This window comes from Anabas testudineus, chromosome 19 (assembly GCF_900324465.2).
Source record: "Anabas testudineus chromosome 19, fAnaTes1.2, whole genome shotgun sequence".
NCBI classification, from domain to species: Eukaryota; Metazoa; Chordata; class Actinopteri; order Anabantiformes; family Anabantidae; genus Anabas; species Anabas testudineus.
This window is the reverse complement of record NC_046628.1, coordinates 9568673-9588031: the sequence shown is the minus strand read 5'-3', so window position 1 is coordinate 9588031 and position 19359 is coordinate 9568673. Positions and strand designations below refer to the sequence as shown.

At 38.7% G+C, this 19359-nt stretch overlaps 1 protein-coding gene across 1 annotated transcript in view; it reads right to left on the bottom strand.

Annotated features, from left to right (window-relative positions):
- The window catches only part of LOC113156348 (protocadherin-15-like), a 121763-nt gene that overhangs the window by 71418 nt on the left and 30986 nt on the right, over positions 1 to 19359 (bottom strand). Inside the window, exons 3-8 of the mRNA XM_026351433.1 lie at positions 16022 to 16036; positions 15374 to 15439; positions 9276 to 9436; positions 8578 to 8733; positions 5598 to 5717; positions 4602 to 4712 (exon numbers count right to left, since the gene is read on the bottom strand). Coding sequence (XP_026207218.1) covers positions 4602 to 4712; positions 5598 to 5717; positions 8578 to 8733; positions 9276 to 9436; positions 15374 to 15439; positions 16022 to 16036 — 629 coding nt within the window. The remainder of the gene's footprint in view (positions 1 to 4601; positions 4713 to 5597; positions 5718 to 8577; positions 8734 to 9275; positions 9437 to 15373; positions 15440 to 16021; positions 16037 to 19359) is intronic.

Here is a 19359-nt window from a genome sequence, read left to right as displayed (position 1 = left end):
AACAAAGACAGACAGCTTTTACTACATCTTTAAATCATACTGTACTTTTACATTTGGATATTTTTATATGTATGAATTGAGTAATTAGTGACCACAGGATAGCACTAAATATTTGCAGAAAAGCATTAAAGCTGCAGGGAATACCCAATGTCTTCAAAGCCTGGTGTCTACTTCACTTACCATCTTCATGTGTGTTTATACGCCACCAAGAGCAACTAAAAACTTCTAGAACTGGTTTTAGAGTAAAATGTACAGTAATGTATTCAATTAACAATGGTATTAAATAACAGTTTAGGTTGAGATAACACTGATTGTCCCTTTCTCATAATAAATTGCTGATCAATCATTACAAAATGATGGAAAAGCATTTTTCATTTATAGAATAGAAAAACGGACATGTGCTAAATCACAAACAAACAAATGGCTCAATGACAACAGCTGAAATAAACTCAGTCTAATGAGAAAACCACATGAAACTGCTCAATATTGCGGTGCCTCCACTCCCATCTGTCACTGTGCAACGAGTGGCCAGAGAAAATGTAGTAATTAAATACAAACAATAACAAATAATGTTCGACATCTTGCAGGCTTCATTAAAGGGCGTTCATCAAATTAAAAACGGACATGCGGGGCTTCGCTGGGGGCCATCAATTAGAAGAGACTAAACATGCAAGACAAACGGTGTGAGGCACGTTTTGTTTGCCCTCTGCTATCAAGTTGTTGAAAAGTTTATCAGCCTAGTCTCACTGTTGTCCTGTGACAATAAACTGTATGTTTGCCGTCGTGGGTGTCCGAGCACCTGTGAAATAATCAACTGCAGCAGTGGCTCAGTTGACAGAGCAGTCGTATTTAAATTTTTTGGCTTCAGCATGATAATTTTTCTTCCTCGAAGATGGAGAGCAGTTGGAATTTACTGACACCAAGTTTGCGACTGGAGCCAAATCTCGCGAGAAAAACAAGTAAGCAGGTGAATGGAAACGAGGTCGTGATCAGTGTTTTTGGTTGTGTGTCTGATTTAATTTGCTGTTATTAATACTCCTGACAAGATGAATCGTGGCATATGTGCTGTATTTATTATCATAGCTAATAAGCTGCTTTTGTCATTGTGTGGACCAACCTGTAATTATATTATCATATAACATAACAGCTCCTCTATTCTGTAACTCATCAGCAGCCCCAAAGTGATGTTTCCACATATGACAAATTAATTACAAATTACAACCTCCTTGTAATAAATAACTTGACATGCTACAAAAGGTATCCCGAGCTCTGCAGGATTTCATTGCAGATCACCTGCTTGCTGTGCAAAACAAAAATGTTTGGGTTAATAAGTGCACCATTCATACAGAAGATTTAAGATGTCAGCATGAGCACTGGTAACAGCATGTGCGTGCTCCCTGGTCTTCTCTCAATTGGTCATGTACTGATCCTGCTGCCGTAACCACAGTGATTTATCAAATGAAGCAATATTTTAAAAAAAAATCTTTCTTGATACAATGGATAAACTGCAATGTGTGAAAAAGAATGGTGTTGATTGTACAACAGGGCATACTAGACAGCTTTACTTTATTTAAAAGCTGTTAAGAGAAAAAGGCAAACGGGGTCAAATAAGCAAACTCTTTACTGTAGAAACTAATCTTTGTGAGCAACTTCACAGAAATGAAAGTCGCTTATAATAAGCAAAGTTTGCAACATCGATCTCATGCTTCTGTAACGTTGAGCCCTCATGATACATTGCATGATCTCAGTATTGTAAGAATTCATAACACATCAAATCATAAATGAAATATGAATTAATTATTGACATTTACATATTTTTTTTGTATTCTAGTCTTGATCTTAAAATAATAAATTTAATCTAATTACGTTTTAGGAAATTTCTAACAACAAATACAGGAAGCTCAAGTAGTTCTATCTGAATGTTTTATTCAGAAAAGATACTAAGTTCCAGTAATATTTAATAGTAAATGCTAAAGTAATGTGTTCATGTGCAAATGTTCCTGGCTTTTACAAAACAAATGTAACTCCACAGCAAAATTAATGACATTGACACATATAGACCTCCACTAAATGAAAACAGATGTGCTTACACATTAAGTTTTTACTGAGAAGAAGACCATTTAAATAAAACTGCAAGGTTTAAGCATGACCTTTGTAAAATACAACTGGCTTTGATCAAAAACTGGAGGTAAACACATTCATCTACCTTTACTGATGCTTTTAAACACATTTTAAAATCTAGTGCTTGTATCCACTTATTGATCTGCTTCTTGTGAAGTGTTCCCAGCAACTTAACAAGGCTATTCATCTAAATGGCAAATATACAGCAACTACTATTAGTGTGGTGTCATTATAGTTAATACACAATTGTTTTAGATTCTCAGCACAACACAATCATGTCAGATTCTCATCGCATGTCCAAAAAACTTGTGTCTTTAATATTATTCCTGGTGGCATCGGCATATTAGGCAGCAAAAAATTAAGGTTGTCTTTTTTAAAGAAGCACTTTCATGCCATTAACTAATATTTTCTTACAAACTTGAAAAACGTCCAAACAAGACAAAAAAAAAGTAAAAAATCTTAATTATGTTTTGTTCAAGTTTTGTTGTTATCTAACTGAATTGTGAAAGGCAGTTCATTTCAAGCAACTACTGACAACATAAAGAATCTAATTATATACTGCATCCATTGCACAATTACTGGGTACATGTAAACTAGACAGTGACAGCAGAAAACAGCCTCCACAGTAAGTGTAAATAAAGAAATTTAGAATTTCATGGTTTTCTGTATTAATTTGTCATAAAACATGATCTGATCTTTATCTAAGTTAAGAGTATTAACAAATATAATGTCTCTAGAATAATAACACAAAAAACATTCTGATCTTTCATGTCTTTATTGAGAACGACCTCATAGTGCTAGTGGAAAAAGTATGTGAACACTTGTCTAGAAATTGATTAATGTCAACTGGTCAAAACTCAACTCAAATCAAAATCATGATGTTCTTTCCAAATAGTTCAATCTTAGTTTCGTCAGTACACAAAACATTTTGTCAATACTGCTGTGCAGTGTCAATTTGCTCTTTGGCAAACTTCAGACTCACAGAAATTTGCTTTTTAGTAAGCAGCAGCTTCCTTCTTGGTGTCCTGCCATAGACCCCCTGCTAGTTCATTGTTTTACCTACTGTAGACTCATAAACACAGATGCTAGCCAGTTCCAATGATGCCTTCAAATCTTTGCCTGTCTCTCAGGGTTGTTTCTTTATCTAAATAATAAGTGTTCATTGTGCTCTTGGGGTCATTTTGACTGGTCGCCCACTTCTTGGTAGAGTCGCCACAGTCCCAAAGTGTCTCCATTTGTAGAGTGTTTGTCTAACTGTAGACTGGAGAATTTCTAAAGTCTTTGAAATCACTTTGTAACCCTTTCCAGCTTTATGTAAATCAACAATTCTTGACCGTAGATCCTCTGAAATCTCCTTCTGGTCAGGCATGGCTCACATAAGTACACTGTGCAGAGCAAACCCAAAAAGTTGAGTGGTTCTTGTCAGTCAAGGTAGCTCTAGTCTACACCTACAAACTCATTTTCTTAACAAGACTCCAGACATCTTACTCCATTTAGCTTTTTTGAAGGGTTCACATACTTCATTTTTTTGTGTTACTATTTTAGACACATTATATTTGTTAACACTCTTGACTTAAATAAAAATCAGATCATGTTTTATGACAAATAAATGCAGAAAACAACAAACATAGCAAAAGATTAACTCTGCCCACAATTCTATTATTTTAACTCCATACCCACACATACAGTATTTGTGAAAAGTATGTAATGGGTATAATAAAGTATAATCAGTAATTAAAACGTGTTGTTATTGTGTTTGTTAAATAAATTATTTACACAAAGTCATGCTGTATGTGTACAGTATGCAACTTTTTCCTGTTAAAAATATCAGCGTTATTCCAAGAGATGTTTTTTACCTGGTTGCACATGATCTTTGAGTCTATGCTGAGATTCACAGCCACTCAAACACTCTTATTATTGTATTCAGATGAACAGTGAATATGTTAGGCTTTCAAGCAGTCAGGAATACATTAATCTTTCAGTACACTGTTGACTCTTAATAATGCTTTCGGAGTAAATGGGCCTTGAGACATATGAATATTTGCCAAGATACTTTGTTGAGAACTAAAGAAAGGTTTTCCTGTCACAACAAAAACCTTAATGGTGCAATCAGCAACTTAAACAATTATCTGCCGTGCCTCAGCTCAGATCTGTCAAACACGTCCACTAATCCCCAGAGGTCTGTTTTGCATGCTGAGTAACTATATTGTAGACCACTTTCAGAAAAACAACTTTAAGGAGGCTGTAAAATAAAAGAGTTTACCAAGGATATTAGTGATACTTAAGGATGTGTTATAGTTCCCTGCTGACGCAGTAAGGCAGATATATACCAAGGCTGAGTAGTAATGTTACTATACACTTCCTCTACTCCATATTTTCTTTACTTTTCTTTTAAAACAGGCCTCAGATAAAAACCTTACGCCTTAAAATTTTACTCTATGTAGAAAAACTAAAAAAACTAAACAAATCAAAACACTTACATTTGCCTGTATAATGACCAGGTACCGTGTTATCTCCTCATAGTTGAGTCTTTCTCTGAGAACAACCGAGCCAAACAGTGTCAGTGGGATATCAAAGGTTCTGTTGGCTGTCTGAAACACACAGAGACATTAGAAACACAAACGTGATTAGTTACTTACAAGGACAAGGATTTGTCTTGTTTAACTTTTTGACATACTGTATGCAAAGACATGTACTAGCATTGGCAGAGTTACAGTAGTTACTGTACAGCAGTGAAAGTGTAGTAGACCTGTCAGGTATACATTTCAATATTATGCTAAATAACACAGTTCCATGGCTAAAAGACTAAAACAAAAGATTAATTTCTACTGTATGAGTAAACCTGGGACAAAAAAAGAAAAGAGACGTAATAAAAGATGCAAAAAAGTAGTAAAAGATACATGTATTAATGTGGCTCATATTATTTGGATGTATAGGAGGCTAAAAATTAATGTACTTTCACAACACCACAATAATCTTATCTTAGTATTAATGTTTCTTTGGGAAACAGGATGAGAGATTAGAGAAAGCCTGTTATATCTTATCTCACACAGCAAAGTAATTGATACAATCAGTAGATATTGCCGATAAATTAGGGGTAATTATTGTATCTTTGAACAATAAATTACTATTCCATTCATCCCTGGGATCACTTATTACTGCAAAAGGGTTTCAGCCAACTACTGAGGTTGGAAGAAGTAGTGCACCCTATAACAGCATTTGCTGTTCAACAGAGAAACTTTGCTGGTTATTTGTTTACTATATACCCAGAGCACTGAAGGAAAATACTACAACGCTGCTGTGATGTCAGGTTTTGAAATAGAAAAAATATATTTGCTCTTTTCTATGTTATGATACATCTTGTGAAATTGCATTTTGACCTATTGGTCATGTTGCTGAACCAATGGTCTATAATGATATCATAATTCGAGTTACATCACACTTGAAAGAGTTCAGGAAGTAGATGAACAACCTACCGGGTCTTTGGGATTGTACTGGATGGTGTACTCGATCTGTCCATTGGGACCGTCGTCAATGTCTGTTGCACCATTGTTTCCAGAGAAACCGGAGAAGATGGTGGTTCCTACCGGCGTCAGCTGAAAACACAAGACCGAAAATGTCAGTGTCTTTTTCTACAAGCTCACACTACATGATGTCATGTAGGGTGCTAAAACACTTTCACCGTCTTTCCCACTGACATTAAACAGCTTGTTGTGTCTGTTTTCTGCTTCTACTGCCTGTATGAGGCAGAGATGAGGGAGGAACACATTAAAGAACTCTTCACATGCATCTAGGAGTGGAGGACCTTATGGCCTTCTTACTGTCTTCAACAACACAAACAGAAAACCACTTGCGGTTTTATGTATATTGTGCTCAAATGGGGCGTGAGAACTAAGATCAGCTCGCAGCTGTTTGTGCACTTTCATTTGCACTGGTAACAAAATAAAATACAGACTTATCCAACTTTTTAACTGGTCTATCTCACATTTGTGACTGTTTACTGCTCCTCGTTTTCCTATCTAATAACGTTCTAGATCAAAGTAGAAAATTGGGTGAAATTATATAGTAACTGTGCTTTTGGAATTTGGTCTTTGATTTTAGCAATGTTAAATAATAATTTAAAGCACAAACAGATTGGACCCAAATGCTCAGAGTTATAAAATAATGAGTCACTGTCAAAACAGATTACAGCAATGACCTAAAGGATGTAGGCAGATAGCTCATTACGCCTACCCTGTTTCACAGTATAAAATAATGAACTACAAACAGTTCAATACAAACTGCCATAATGTGTTGCTCAACTTTGTGATCCATTTTCACACCGAGTGCAATTTACTTCAGAGCAGCTACAAAATGTATTAATTTTACTGCATTAAATCTGCTTTGTGAGAGTCAGTCAGCCGCTCATATGACATTGTAGTGATCCATCTCATGTTACAGTTTAAATAAAACCTAAGAAAAAAAAAGTTCCCAGTTTAACAGTAGCTGAGAGTAAGTAGAGCTACTGAATAGCTTTTTGTGATGCAGGTGATTGCAGGTGAATTTACATAATTCTCTTCACTTTGCTAATTTGTTAACAAGTATTTATATATATATATATAAATTCAAACTGGCTGATGTTAGCAGACGGATGTTTGTGGCTAACTCCAGTTCGTTTTAGGTTTTAAGCTCACCTATAGAAAAGACAAGTTAGATATTAAGAAAGCTATTCAGTTTGTTTTCTTTTTCTGAGAGAAATCCTCAGCCAGCTCGGAACTGAACATTTGCCACATCTCATGAAAGGGAGAATTTTTCCAACCATAAAATTTTCATGCTGTATTTTTCTCAGGCATGTGCCTTGGGATTTGTGATTAGGTGTCAATGTAAGTCTAATCTCCAAACGGCACGAGAAACATTTAAGATTAAGTTTAATTTAGCAGCTGCGCCAGTGATTTGTTACATCATTCCCCGAGAACGGGGTTATATCTGCCTCCCACTGATCTAACAATGGTCCTCAGAACATCTTATGCTGTCACTTTTCCACTTTTGGATATGGCTCTAATGAAACAACTCCAGACTCAGGCACTGTTGCCAACTCATGAAATCAGCCACAGGGATCACCTTGTACCCGAAAACAGTGAACTCATAAATTGTGTCCTAGACGTTCTTATAAATAACCATATTGCCTCTGTGTGTGTATTAATCTGCCTGCCTCGCTTTTTTGCACTGAATAATTGTTTGTAATAGACAACTAAAAGCAGGTTTAATGTAGATAAGACCGGATGAACTCCTGAGTCACTCTCTCAATATTGAATTTACTGCATTAGGTGGTAGGAGTTCTGAGGGCAACAGAAGTGAATCAGACAATAGCTCTCTGCCTAATGAGCAGAATTGCATTTCAATTCTGAATAAATCTGCTGCAGCTTTTAAATTATTGCTCACATAAGAATAAATGTATTCACTTTTTTAAATTATTACACCCAAACAAACCACATTTTCCTTGGCCTGGCAAAGGAAATCGTGTTCTAGGCTTTTTTACAATGCATCTCGTATATTGAATGTTGGTTGTTGAAGAGAACGGGGGAGAGTTATTTTACTAGGAGTGATGAGAAATAGAGGGCTGTAAGAAGTGGCGGGGAGTAGGGGGAAAAAAGACAACCAAAAATATATAGACTGTGGCAGAGGAAAGGTGGAGAGGTTGAAAAAGGGTGACATAATGAATTGTAGGGAGTGGTGAATGGGCATGGATTTCAAGGAGGTGGAGGCGGGTGCAAAAACAGAAGAGAGGCCAAGAGAGAGAAGGAGAGAAGTTGAGAAGACAGATTGAGTTGGACAGGCTGTGGAAGCCTGTATAATGAGATATTCTACTGGGTCTGCCCAGGTCTGTGCTGGCAGCAGGCTACATGTATCCTTGTCCAGTTCAAGACTGAACCCTTTCTAGTCTAGTTAAATTCTGCTTCCCCAGACTCTGGAGGACACACTAGCTGTGGGATTGGCATCTTTAAAACTATTCTAGAAACCTTGGAATAACAGATTTAGATCCTTTTCACAGCTGCCTAAAAACTGCTTTTTCAAGGCTTATAGTGCTTTAGTCTGACAGCAAAATTATATAATACTGTTTTGTGGTGTTTTTTATTTAAAACACATTGCAGTATGTACAGTACCTAGGTCAAGCTATGAGTGTATAACATCATTGTGCTGATTCAACCTGTAACACTGGCACTGGTAGCAGAGCAACATGGGAAAAGGTTGTTAAAGTACAACTGATGTACTGTTCTCATGCTGTACTGGACAGTAGGTCCCTTCCCCGAATGATCCCCAGTCTAAAAACCCGTGAGTCCTGTACCTGTCGTCATGATACAAAGCAGCACTGCATAAAAAAGAAGTGAACTTGTTTTTTTTTTTAGACCTCACTACATTTCTCTATGCATGTTGATATGTGTGACAATGTACAGTATGCATGTGTGAGTGTGTTACCTCATTGACAGCAACATAATATCTTGGCTGCTGGAAACGTGGTGTGTTGTCATTGCGGTCTCGAACAACGATGCGCACCTCGTGTAATATCACCGTGCCTATGAGCTCGTTGGTACACTGAACCTGAACCACAATGGAGTGAATGTAGGATGGAGGCTGGGAAAGAGATAAATAGTGGGACAGACAGAGATTGTGAAGGTACAATTGCACAGACCTATAAATTATTAACAGAAAGTAGAACTAAATAAATAAAAGTGCTGTACGGGAGACTGCAAGCTACTTGTATTCTACTTTGTGTTCTAAATCAGACTTTCAAAAACACCTGCTGAATTACAAAACAGCAAGATGCGGGTTATTTCTCAGTGAAGGTGCATCAAATACGTTCTGACTTTTAGATGCATGAGCTGCAAATAGCAAGAGCCATGGAAATGTTCCTCCACTGTATTTTATCCTCTGCTGCAAAGTGGAGAAGAAAAACTGGGACCAAGAAACAGATGTCTTCATCTGCCGAAACAGCATTACCTAAAATGTGGTATCAATTTGTGCAGCAGTAGTAATGTATACTGTATGACACGTCAGATTCACTTTGGGTTCTATCTATTTCAGATTATGGGCTCTTCTTTTTTTTTTTTTTTTTTTTTCTTGATGTGCTGACAAATTTGTCCACAGCTGTACTGTAAATGGTCCAACAGCCTTACATCTCTATCCAGAACCCGTCCAGTGCTGTTGAGGTAAAGGGCTTGTTTGGAGGGGTCAAGGATCACCCAGTAGTCGTTGTTATCCCTCAAAGACAGAGAAATGGTGCGATTCGGCCCCTGTGCAATACCATTTATCTGCATGTTCTCCACCAGCAACGTTCCTAGGAATAGAATACAAACAATTGCATTAAGCCAGCTGTTAGTCAGACGCAGTCCAGACATCCTAGAAATAAAGCATGATTCAAATGACTTCTCCTGATAAATGGTTTGATCCTTGGTCTAACTTCATTAGTTAGGAGAGGGAGACCAAGAGAACTCCTGGCATTTCTTCATGTTGTATATATCTAGAAATTATATGTGGGTTGTAGCCAACGGACACGACCAATTAAATGGACAAGAATATAAATATAAAAGACGGTGACTAAAAAACATTTAGGATTAAGTGAAATTAAATTAAGGACGGCAGAACAGATTCGTCTGCCTTCTCTGTGTTCTTTAGGACTTTATTTTACATCAGCTGGAAAAGAAAATCACCATTTCAGAGAAATAGACAAAGCTGGTTGTATGTGAGCAACAACTGTTCTAATGACTATACAGTGTCTTCATTTGCATGATTTTCACACACACACACACACACACACACACACACAAAACCCCTTCAGAATAAACAAAAGTGAACATTTCAATAAGACAGACGGCACAGATGGAATAAAACTTAGTTCATTTAACACAGTCATTTGAGGGTGGTAGACCGATTTTGGAATGAGAAGAATAATGAAAGAAAGAGAGAAAGCTCAAAAGAGAGAGCGAGAGAGACAAATACAAACAGGATGAGAAGCCATCATCTGAATGAAAAGTCTGTGTTTTATATTTTCAAGTGATGCATATTATCTCTAAATCGATACAAAGCCGAGATAAAGCGTATCAGAGAGCGATCAAAGAAATGTGAAAATAACAAAGACATGAGGGGAGGGGGAAAAAAGTCATCAACAAACTCACTCACATGCTCATTCGTGTGTTTAATCAGTTTCATAAACCAATATGTGGTTTTCAGGATGAAAATAAATGTCCATTTCTTTGACATAGGACATTTTTTTAAATGTCCTACAAAGAGAAATTAAAAGGAAGCAAGAAAGAGAAACAGTAGAGAAGCAAAAAGTTAATCTGAACTCTGTGTACAGTTTCAAATCATGAGAGACCCATTGGGTCCTATATACTGCATTATTAATCAAAAACTACTGTACTGGTTGGTTGCTTGGGGGAGAGCACAAAATGATCCTTTAGAACATTATTATTGCAGGTTTGCAGCCTAAGATAGAACTTCTCCGGGCGTCTGCCCTTTACACAGATTCCAGCACAAACATACACCTGCACACTAATATACACACAAATAAAACTGGCTTCATCCTCTGGACCGTCACCAGAGAAGCTACAAAGCACTACAGTAGGAGAGAGAGAGAGGGAGAGAGACAGCGAGAGACAGAGTGAACATTAGACATGACAGAAAAACTTACTGGTTTATGGGAAGCGATAGAATAATTGAAGAGGCAAGAGGAATTGTGTTCTTCAGATTTTCTCTTCATGTGAATACACACACACACACACACAGACACACACATACAGACACACATACACAGAACAATCTCACATCTGATCTGCCAGACATAAAATTGGGTCATGGCCTTCTGCGCTACCATGGAAACCGTGTCAAATGCCTCGCTGTAATTCGCCAATGTTAAATAAACGGGGGAAATTTAATTAAATTGGTTTCTTTATATGAGAATTGGGGTAGAATATAGAATTCATTAAGACAGTTTCAATCCTTGCCATCTTCTGGCCATCCTGTCCTCTGGTTTTCTTGCAAAATGAGCAAGAAAACACAAGTAGAGGCAAAGAAGAAAGAGACAGACAGTGCCTGCACCTTTTGTAACTAATTTAATTCCATTGACAGTCTAATATCAATGAGGTCTTTTTACACTGACCCCACTTTATAGGATGTGTGACTGAATGCAGCACTCAGCAGCACCTGATTAAATTGACCCATGTGTTAAAGAGTACACACACGGAGCTTTGTGTGTGTGTATGTGTGTGTGTGTGTGTGTGTGTGTGTTTAGCGCCACAGAGAGCAGAAGAAAGGAATTCATAGAAATAGAGGCATTGGGAGCGTTTAGAGACAAGAGAAATGAGAATAACAGCAGAGGAACGTGAGGCGAGAAAAATAGGGTTGAATCAGAGGGGGGTAGAAATAAAGAACAAAGTTTTAGCAGAAAATAGAGAAGAATGAACATTGTGGTGGTGCATTAATAGAATTTTTACAGGACATTAGCTTAACTTAATGTGGTGTCACTGTCAGGCAGGTACGAGCCATGGAGCCTGATGGATGGGTGAGGAAACAGGGATTCAAGATGAATACACGTAGACGGACAGGACAGCCGAAGTAGTGAACGTGGGCCAAGATAAACTCTCACTGTTCAGTTCTCACTTGTATAGGAGCGATTAATAATTCAGTGATTTACAGAACATTTTTTAGTTTTTTAAGTATCTGTATTTGTTATGGGTTTTGAAAATCTGCACAATCTGGATGTATGCTGTATGCTTTATAATTTGATAATATGCTTATTCTAATAAAAAGTGTCATTATAGCCCAGCTAGCAAAAATCTGCTTCAAACTGCAAGTGCACAATAGTCTTTAGCAGCCCTGAGTTGGCCTGATGCTGCCATTCCACTGGAACTGAGCCTCAGTTGACGTGAAATTAATTTGATGCTCGTGGATTTGACCCCCCTTTGTTTTCCACGTTGGTTGCTGGAAAATCTGATAACTGTGTGGAAGAATAAGCGAGGTTTTGATGATTGTCAGTAATAAGACATCAAATGGTCTTTTCAAATTTTATTGTAAACGTGAAGTGTTTTCGAAAATAACCTTTATTTCAATGACATTTCAATGGCTATATTTTCAACAGGCTCTGCATCATCTCCCAGTTGTATTTCTTGGCGAAAGCACTTTAAAGGTAGAACTTAAAAAGGCGTTATCACCACTTTAAAGTGATGATGCCACTGCAGTAATGCCTCTACCTTTAGTACGGATTCACATGAGCCTTTGGAATACATTCACCTGCCATTCATTTCCAGCTACATCAGTGGGTTTGTGTACCACCTTTCACAACTTATAGGAAAAGTTGATGATGAAAGGAAGAAAAGTCAGCAAAAGTAAATAAATGGAGTGCATATTGTTGTAGCTCTTGGCAATAGTCATCTTACAGCATGTTATATTTAGATGAAGATGAGCATTGCATGTTCATCTCCAATCAAATGGCAGCATGACTCAGCCAAAGTGCATAAAAAGTGTGCTGAAAATTAATCATTTTTTGGAAAGCCCAAGGGCAGTCAGGTTTTCTCACATGACCTGAAAAGAGAAAAAGAAGAAGAAGCCTCAGGTGTGCACTGCTACTTTTTGTGTTTTTCACTACTGCTCTTACTGATGATTTTTTAAATCTGTCCAATTGCAGTTTCATGGTCACATTCAGGGTTTAATGGTTATTCATGCGTTCATTGCCAACAGGATACATTGATGACACTGGTGCATTTGTAGTAAACCCTTGGACAAACCAAAGCTGCTATATTTTTCTGCTATTCTCCTCATATAACTTAGAGAAATAACTAAATCATTAGGCTTTGGGACACTTACAGCATTATCAGTGGTCTAGCTAGATTAGCAAAGCTGATTTTGTTTACAGCAGTAGAATAATAATATGAAGCAGTATGCTTAGATGGTTCAATGCTCTGTTCCACTCTTATTCTCACACATACCCATTCATACCAACTCATGCACTCACACTTTTACAAGATATTAGTGAAATCACATCCCTGACGGCAATGCTATCTCTTTATGTGACATCTCCCACAGCACAAAAATGTCTAACTTGTATCTTGTTAATCTGTGTTCCTCTCTCTCTCTCTCTCTCTCTCTCTCCGTCTTTTATGTCCTAGAGTCTATCTCCTTTTTGCTAACACCAACCCAAGATAATCACCCTAAAGTGAGATTCTCTATTAAATCTGTAAGACTCTTTCACAGCCACAGAGAAATGCATGGCATTGTTTATACAAATCATACCCACACTAAATTATTCTTCAACAGCCCTGCGAGGAAGATAACTGCACAGTCAGACACAAACAAGCACTTGTACATGCAGAAATTACACATTAGGAGACATATCGGAGATATATAAACACTCATGTACTGTGCATATGTAAAGTGTGCACACATATTCTTCACTATATGCACACACATTGTTGCTGCTCTAATGTTTACTGTAATATCCTTCTATTGCATTGTACCACCTCATCAAATAGATAATATACTTTTACAGCTTAATGCATTTCTCTGTGAGCACTCAACCTAAACCAAAAATGGTGTTATTGCCACACAGGCAAAATCCTATTTTCTCTTACACTTCACTTAAATCTTACTTTGATGAGCTGAGTTGCCTTATATCATACGTGCTCGTAGCAAAAGGCTCACAGCAGTGATGAGTGATTTGTCACCTTTATATGGCCTTGAGTTTCACCTCTCAGGCTACAACTATTGGTCACATTGTGGATAATCATACGCTGCCTGCAGTCTGAGTATATGGACTGAAGGCGCTTTTCTGCATAAACAATCACTGCTAACATTCACATAATATTGCAAATAACTAATAAAGCCTGTTGTTATTGTCATAGACACCCAGAATGGGTAGAAAGTGGGAAATGCAAATGTGCAAATTGCACCTGTACATAACTACCATTCCTAGGCCGATGTGGATACACAGTAAACAATTTTATGAAGAACGCATAAAATGGAAAATAGAAGAAATAAGAAGATAGATAGTTTAATACCATGCATTAAGCTATCAACAGACACAGACATGCCAGCTGGGATGGGCGCCGCTCTCCTCTCTGTCTGGTGTCGCCATGCTAATTTCTTTTTGTGCCAGTTAGGATTACTGTGATCAGGTCTCCCAGTGTAAAACTTTTCTTTTTTTTTTTTTTTGTTGAAAAGTAGACATAGCAAACAGTATGACAGGTAGCTGTTTCTGAACAGTAATTTATAGGCTGGAGATAAGAGTGTGATTCAGCTGCACAGCTCAACGTGCCTGTGTACATTTCACCTCTGTAAGACTCAGTGGCCTTTCTCCAGGCCGACATAAGCTTTAATTTGCTTGTGACCAATCCTAGGATTAAACTCATCAATTAAAACGTGATCCCTCCTCAAACAACCTCTGAACTTCACAAAAATGGGCCACATACACCCATTATGCTATGGCCCAAGTAGTCTTTGGGAGTATGTATTTATTCCTCTGTACCAAATGGCACAAGCCATCAAGCCAGAAGCCACAAATGGGCAAAGAGCCTCTTAAAAGCTAAGTCTGGAGACAAAACACACAGAAGATATTTCCTTTGGTGTTCAGATAAAAGGGGTCTGAAAACTGTGGCAGCCTTATTTTTGTTTAGGCGGGAGGTTTAAGGTGGGAAGAGAAGAGAAGAGAAGAGAAGAGAAGAGAAGAGAAGAGAAGAGAAGAGAAGAGAAGAGAAGAGAAGAGAAGAGAAGAGAAGAGAAGAGAAGAGAAGAGAAGAGAGGCTTGTTCTTCCCTGCTGTTCAGTCTTTAGAATAAGCTAAGTTGACCAGCTATTGGCTGTAGCTTCACATTTACACAAGGATGGTATCGATCTTCTTATCCAGGTCCAGGCAAATAACCATATTTCCTAAAATGTCAGATTTTCCCTTTAAGCATGCTGTCTCTTTTTGTTGTTGATGCTCAGAGACTGGCTCAAACTGAATGACCTCGTGTCTTGTCCTCGGCACAGGGATCAGACTCCAACTACGACACAGTTGGCACCTTCTACATTCATTCATAATGCATATGAAAGAGTTGCAGGTTACTTGTCATGCCAATCAGCATCTGGTGAAAAGGTCAAGATAACTTAACAGTAAAAGGTGATAGTTATCTTAAAAATTGTACTTCTGACAAGTAGTTCACTTGTCATGTCTTTAAAACAGAGCTCTCCTTAAACCCACTTCTCAGCATTGAATGAAAGAGTGAAACAGGTGAATACTTTACCATTGGGGCTCTCTTCATCTATGGCAACAATGGTAGCAGGAGGACCAGACCGAGACAGTTTACATTCTGCGAGGATGAAAAAGACAGACGAAGCAATTAACATTGTTATTTTTTGGTACCAATTCTAGATTGACATGTAAAATATAACAAATAATGAATCTTTTTCAAATGGAAATAGATTCCATCCATATATGTCAGGCGCGGAAAGTGGTTTCTGAGTGGCAAAGTACAAGGTACAGAAAGGAGTGACGGTGAAAATAGAGGATGAGTGGTGAGAGGGAGTGAGGTGCAAGAGGTTAGCAAAATGAAGTAAATAGGAGGGGAGAAAATGTGATGGAGAGTCAGAGACACTAATTTAAAAGATAGAGATGAACAAAGAAAAACAAAGACTGAGGTTGGTTGATAAGTTCCTCCAACCTCATTCTTTTCTCGCCCAGGACAAGAGCAGAGGGACGATGGGACTGGAATGAAATGTAGTAGTAAAGCATTTGAAGTAAGGAAGATGAAGCTGGAAGAGAGACTAATAACCGTTTTTATTCTCATTGGTAATGACAGATGTAACCTTTACAAACATCTCACAGGTTGTTAATAACACGGCACAGAAACTGAACCCAGTTAACAGGGGAGGAGGAAGGAGACAGTTCTTACCCTCATATTGCCAATCTGCAGAAAGGAACGACCACGTGAAGAGAAGAAGCAGCAGAGAGAGGACAGGAAGAACAGAAAGGAATGGGGGGGGGGGGGGGGGGGGGGGGAAATATAGCGATTAACCTTCAGAGAAAAGCAAAGCATCGAAACAACAGACAAAAACAAAGACATCAAATGCAGAGTAGAAGCAAAAAGAAAGTTAGTACGAGGGCTGCGTGTTCACATGCATTGCACAAAAGAGTTGCTGTGTTTATCTCCATGAGCGTTTTCCAGCTCCGTTCAAAGCCACCGCCGCCACTTGCTGTACAGCTATGAGGAGAAAATATTTTAACCAGGGTCTGGAGGCTTAAAAAGGCCCATTCAGAGGCAAAATGTGCAGCCTTTCAAGGATTCTCCTTTATCCCCCCCCCCCCCCTTGTCCTTGCCAGAATAGAGAAATCTAACAACACCCACTTCCACCAGACGGGGCAACGTTATTGTACATCTCTCGAGGATGCTCAGGAGAAAAATCCCACAGGAAGGCTGGAAGACGGATATCTGCTCACCTAGAAAATAGACTTCATGGAACAATGATCACATTCACTCCCTCTCTCCTGCTCTGCCTTTCCCCCCCCTTCTCCATTAAGCTTTACAACTGTGTGACATCACGGATTATGTCAGGATCCATTGATATTGTTTCTTGCTATAGGTGGCCGTACTGAATGTTCTCAGATACACGTTAAGCTGTAATGAAAACAACCGGTTTTCCTATTTGTCACGCTGACAATGGAGCGATGGTAGCTCACAGGCGTGCTGATGTAAAACTGACCCCTCGAAAACACATGCTACAAACACTAAAACATTCTTTACTTTCCATGATTCATGTTAGCTCCTGTTTTTGTGTGGATTAAAGAGACAGGTTGCAGGTCTGGTTCAGTTCAGCTTTCCAACCACAAACACTGCCGCGTCCTTTTGAGTTTACAGTGTTCGTCTCTAGGTAGCAAGATGCAGAAAGATGCATGAGCCATGGAACAATAGTCACTAGTTACATCACAGTCTACCAGCTGCCCTGTGTGTGTGTGTCTGTGTGTGTGTGTGTGTGTGTGTGTGTGTGTGTGTCTGTGTGTGTGTGTGTGTCTGTGTGTGTGTGTGCACAACAGATGACAGATGTGTATCCCCTGCTTGACTGCCTTTTTATCCCTCAGTGTAAACCGATGCCCCTCATCTATTACTAACTAGCCATTTGTTCTCTATGGGGCATCTCTGGCTCTCGCTCGTGCTCTTTCCTTTGGTTTCTTTCCTCCTCTTTCTCTTCTCGTCTGCCTCCCTTTCTCTTCATCTGTCTGCTGTCCGCCCCCAATAATACAAATGAAATGGGATGATGTAGTCAACAGGCCCGGGTTGAAATGTGTATTATTAATTATTAATTTATTCAGCTGCAAGAACAGGACCTAAATGCAATGATGTGTTACAATAATTATTATCTCTGCATTTTCAGTTACCTCTCACTAAAGTAAACCACAGTATAGAACAAACTGCATTGAAACGCACAGACTCTGCACTTCTTTCACATAGGTCACAGGCGTATTTCATCCCAAGAGTACGAAACGAAAGGGTCCTTGTTGCACAGTTAGTGTTCTGGTGTATGCAGGCGCTTATCCCCTTTAAGTGTGTATGCTCACCCTCAAAGGTTTTTTATGAGCATTTCTTCCTGCATTGGCGCATACTTGTCTTCCTGTAAGCACTCACTTATTCTCAAAGTTTCTGGAAAAGATAATCACTGAAATGACTTTGTGCGTGAGCAACAGAATAAATCCATCTAATGCCAGGTTTCTGTCAAGCTGATGAAAGGCTCCACGGCGAGCTATGTGAGGGGAATGAGGGTGAAGCGTTCAAGGTGTGGACCGCATTAAAAAAAAAAAAAGACTTAAAACTTTGAAATAGACCTCTTGATTCCGATTATATCATAAGCAGTCAATGGGAAACACTCACTCCAGTTCAGATTTATCATCCATCCAATGCCTCTTTATTTTAACCTGGAGTGTTTTAATCAATATCTTCTTTATTTACTATTCAAATTCTGTCCATCTAAATTTGGCAAGCAGAATAAGCAGGTACGGGGGTGCCAAGGATGGCAGAAGAATAAAAAAAAAGAAAAAGTCCCCATTAAGAGCAAAGGCAACTGAGGAAGAAGAGAGAGAGTGGCTGCAGCTGAAGACCACAGCAGTCCCCCAGCAGGCTTGAGCTCGTGTGAGACAACTGTTGTTGTTAAGTACACACAGACACGCGGCTTAGCGGCCATGTTTGTGATACACACACCCATGCTGCTTAGGAACCGTGTTCTTCGTGACCCATCTCCATGTGCACATTGCCACTTTACGCTGTTTACACAACTGAGCTCATATGCCTATCTGCACTCGCACATTCACACGTGCTAGAGTTTCCATAAAATATACATGCTCGCACTGTGACTCAGTGGAGGAACCAGGACAATGCTGTTTCTGTGGTTTTGTGTGTGTGTGTGTGTGTGTGTGTGTGTGTGTGTGTGTGTGTGTGTGAGGCAGCATCCATTGGCTGTGTGGAATGAGTCACTCTGCACAGAGATGCCGATTTCAGCTTTAATACAGCTTTTAATGCTGTGTTACTGTGCTAATATGAAATGAATTGCTTCAGATTTCATGAGCCTCCAATAACAATAGTGTGAGCAATTGTTTTTACGGTAATTTTCTGTTTTTACTTTTGTATGGGTTAAGAAACAAATACAAAGCATAATTAGTGAGCTTTAACAGGCCTTGGATACAGCCACGCTGCTTCCTCTGCTTCTTAATGGCAATAAGCTGAGACCTCATCTAATTCTTGTCAAGAGCACAATATTCCCAAAATATCTAACAAACTTTTTTTTTCCTGTGGTTGTTTCTACCATATTCTGAACATGTTTACCATGTTAGAAGAAGTACATGCGTGGTACTGCTATACATTGAGGTAATAAAGTTAAGGTGGACCACTTAGGAAAGGAAAACACAATACTGATTACAGATTGAATAAACTGGGATAATCCCATAGCACAGAGTCAGATAACATGGATTAATGTGTAGAAATTCTTCCCAAAGACAGAGAAGACTAGAAAAAGGCATCCCTGATCCACCTTGGTCTGCTTCCACCTAACCTGACTCATTTTACCTAATGATTTTTCCGACTGAGCCTGTGAATGATGCGCTGTGGGCCCGTTTCAAAGGATAGACGGACACAGCGTCCCGCAACAGCGTTAAAACGCTTGAAATTCAAAAGTGTTTCTAAACCTTTTTCATAAAAAAGAAATGTACCACACCATATTGTGAAAAAATGTATGCTCATTTGGA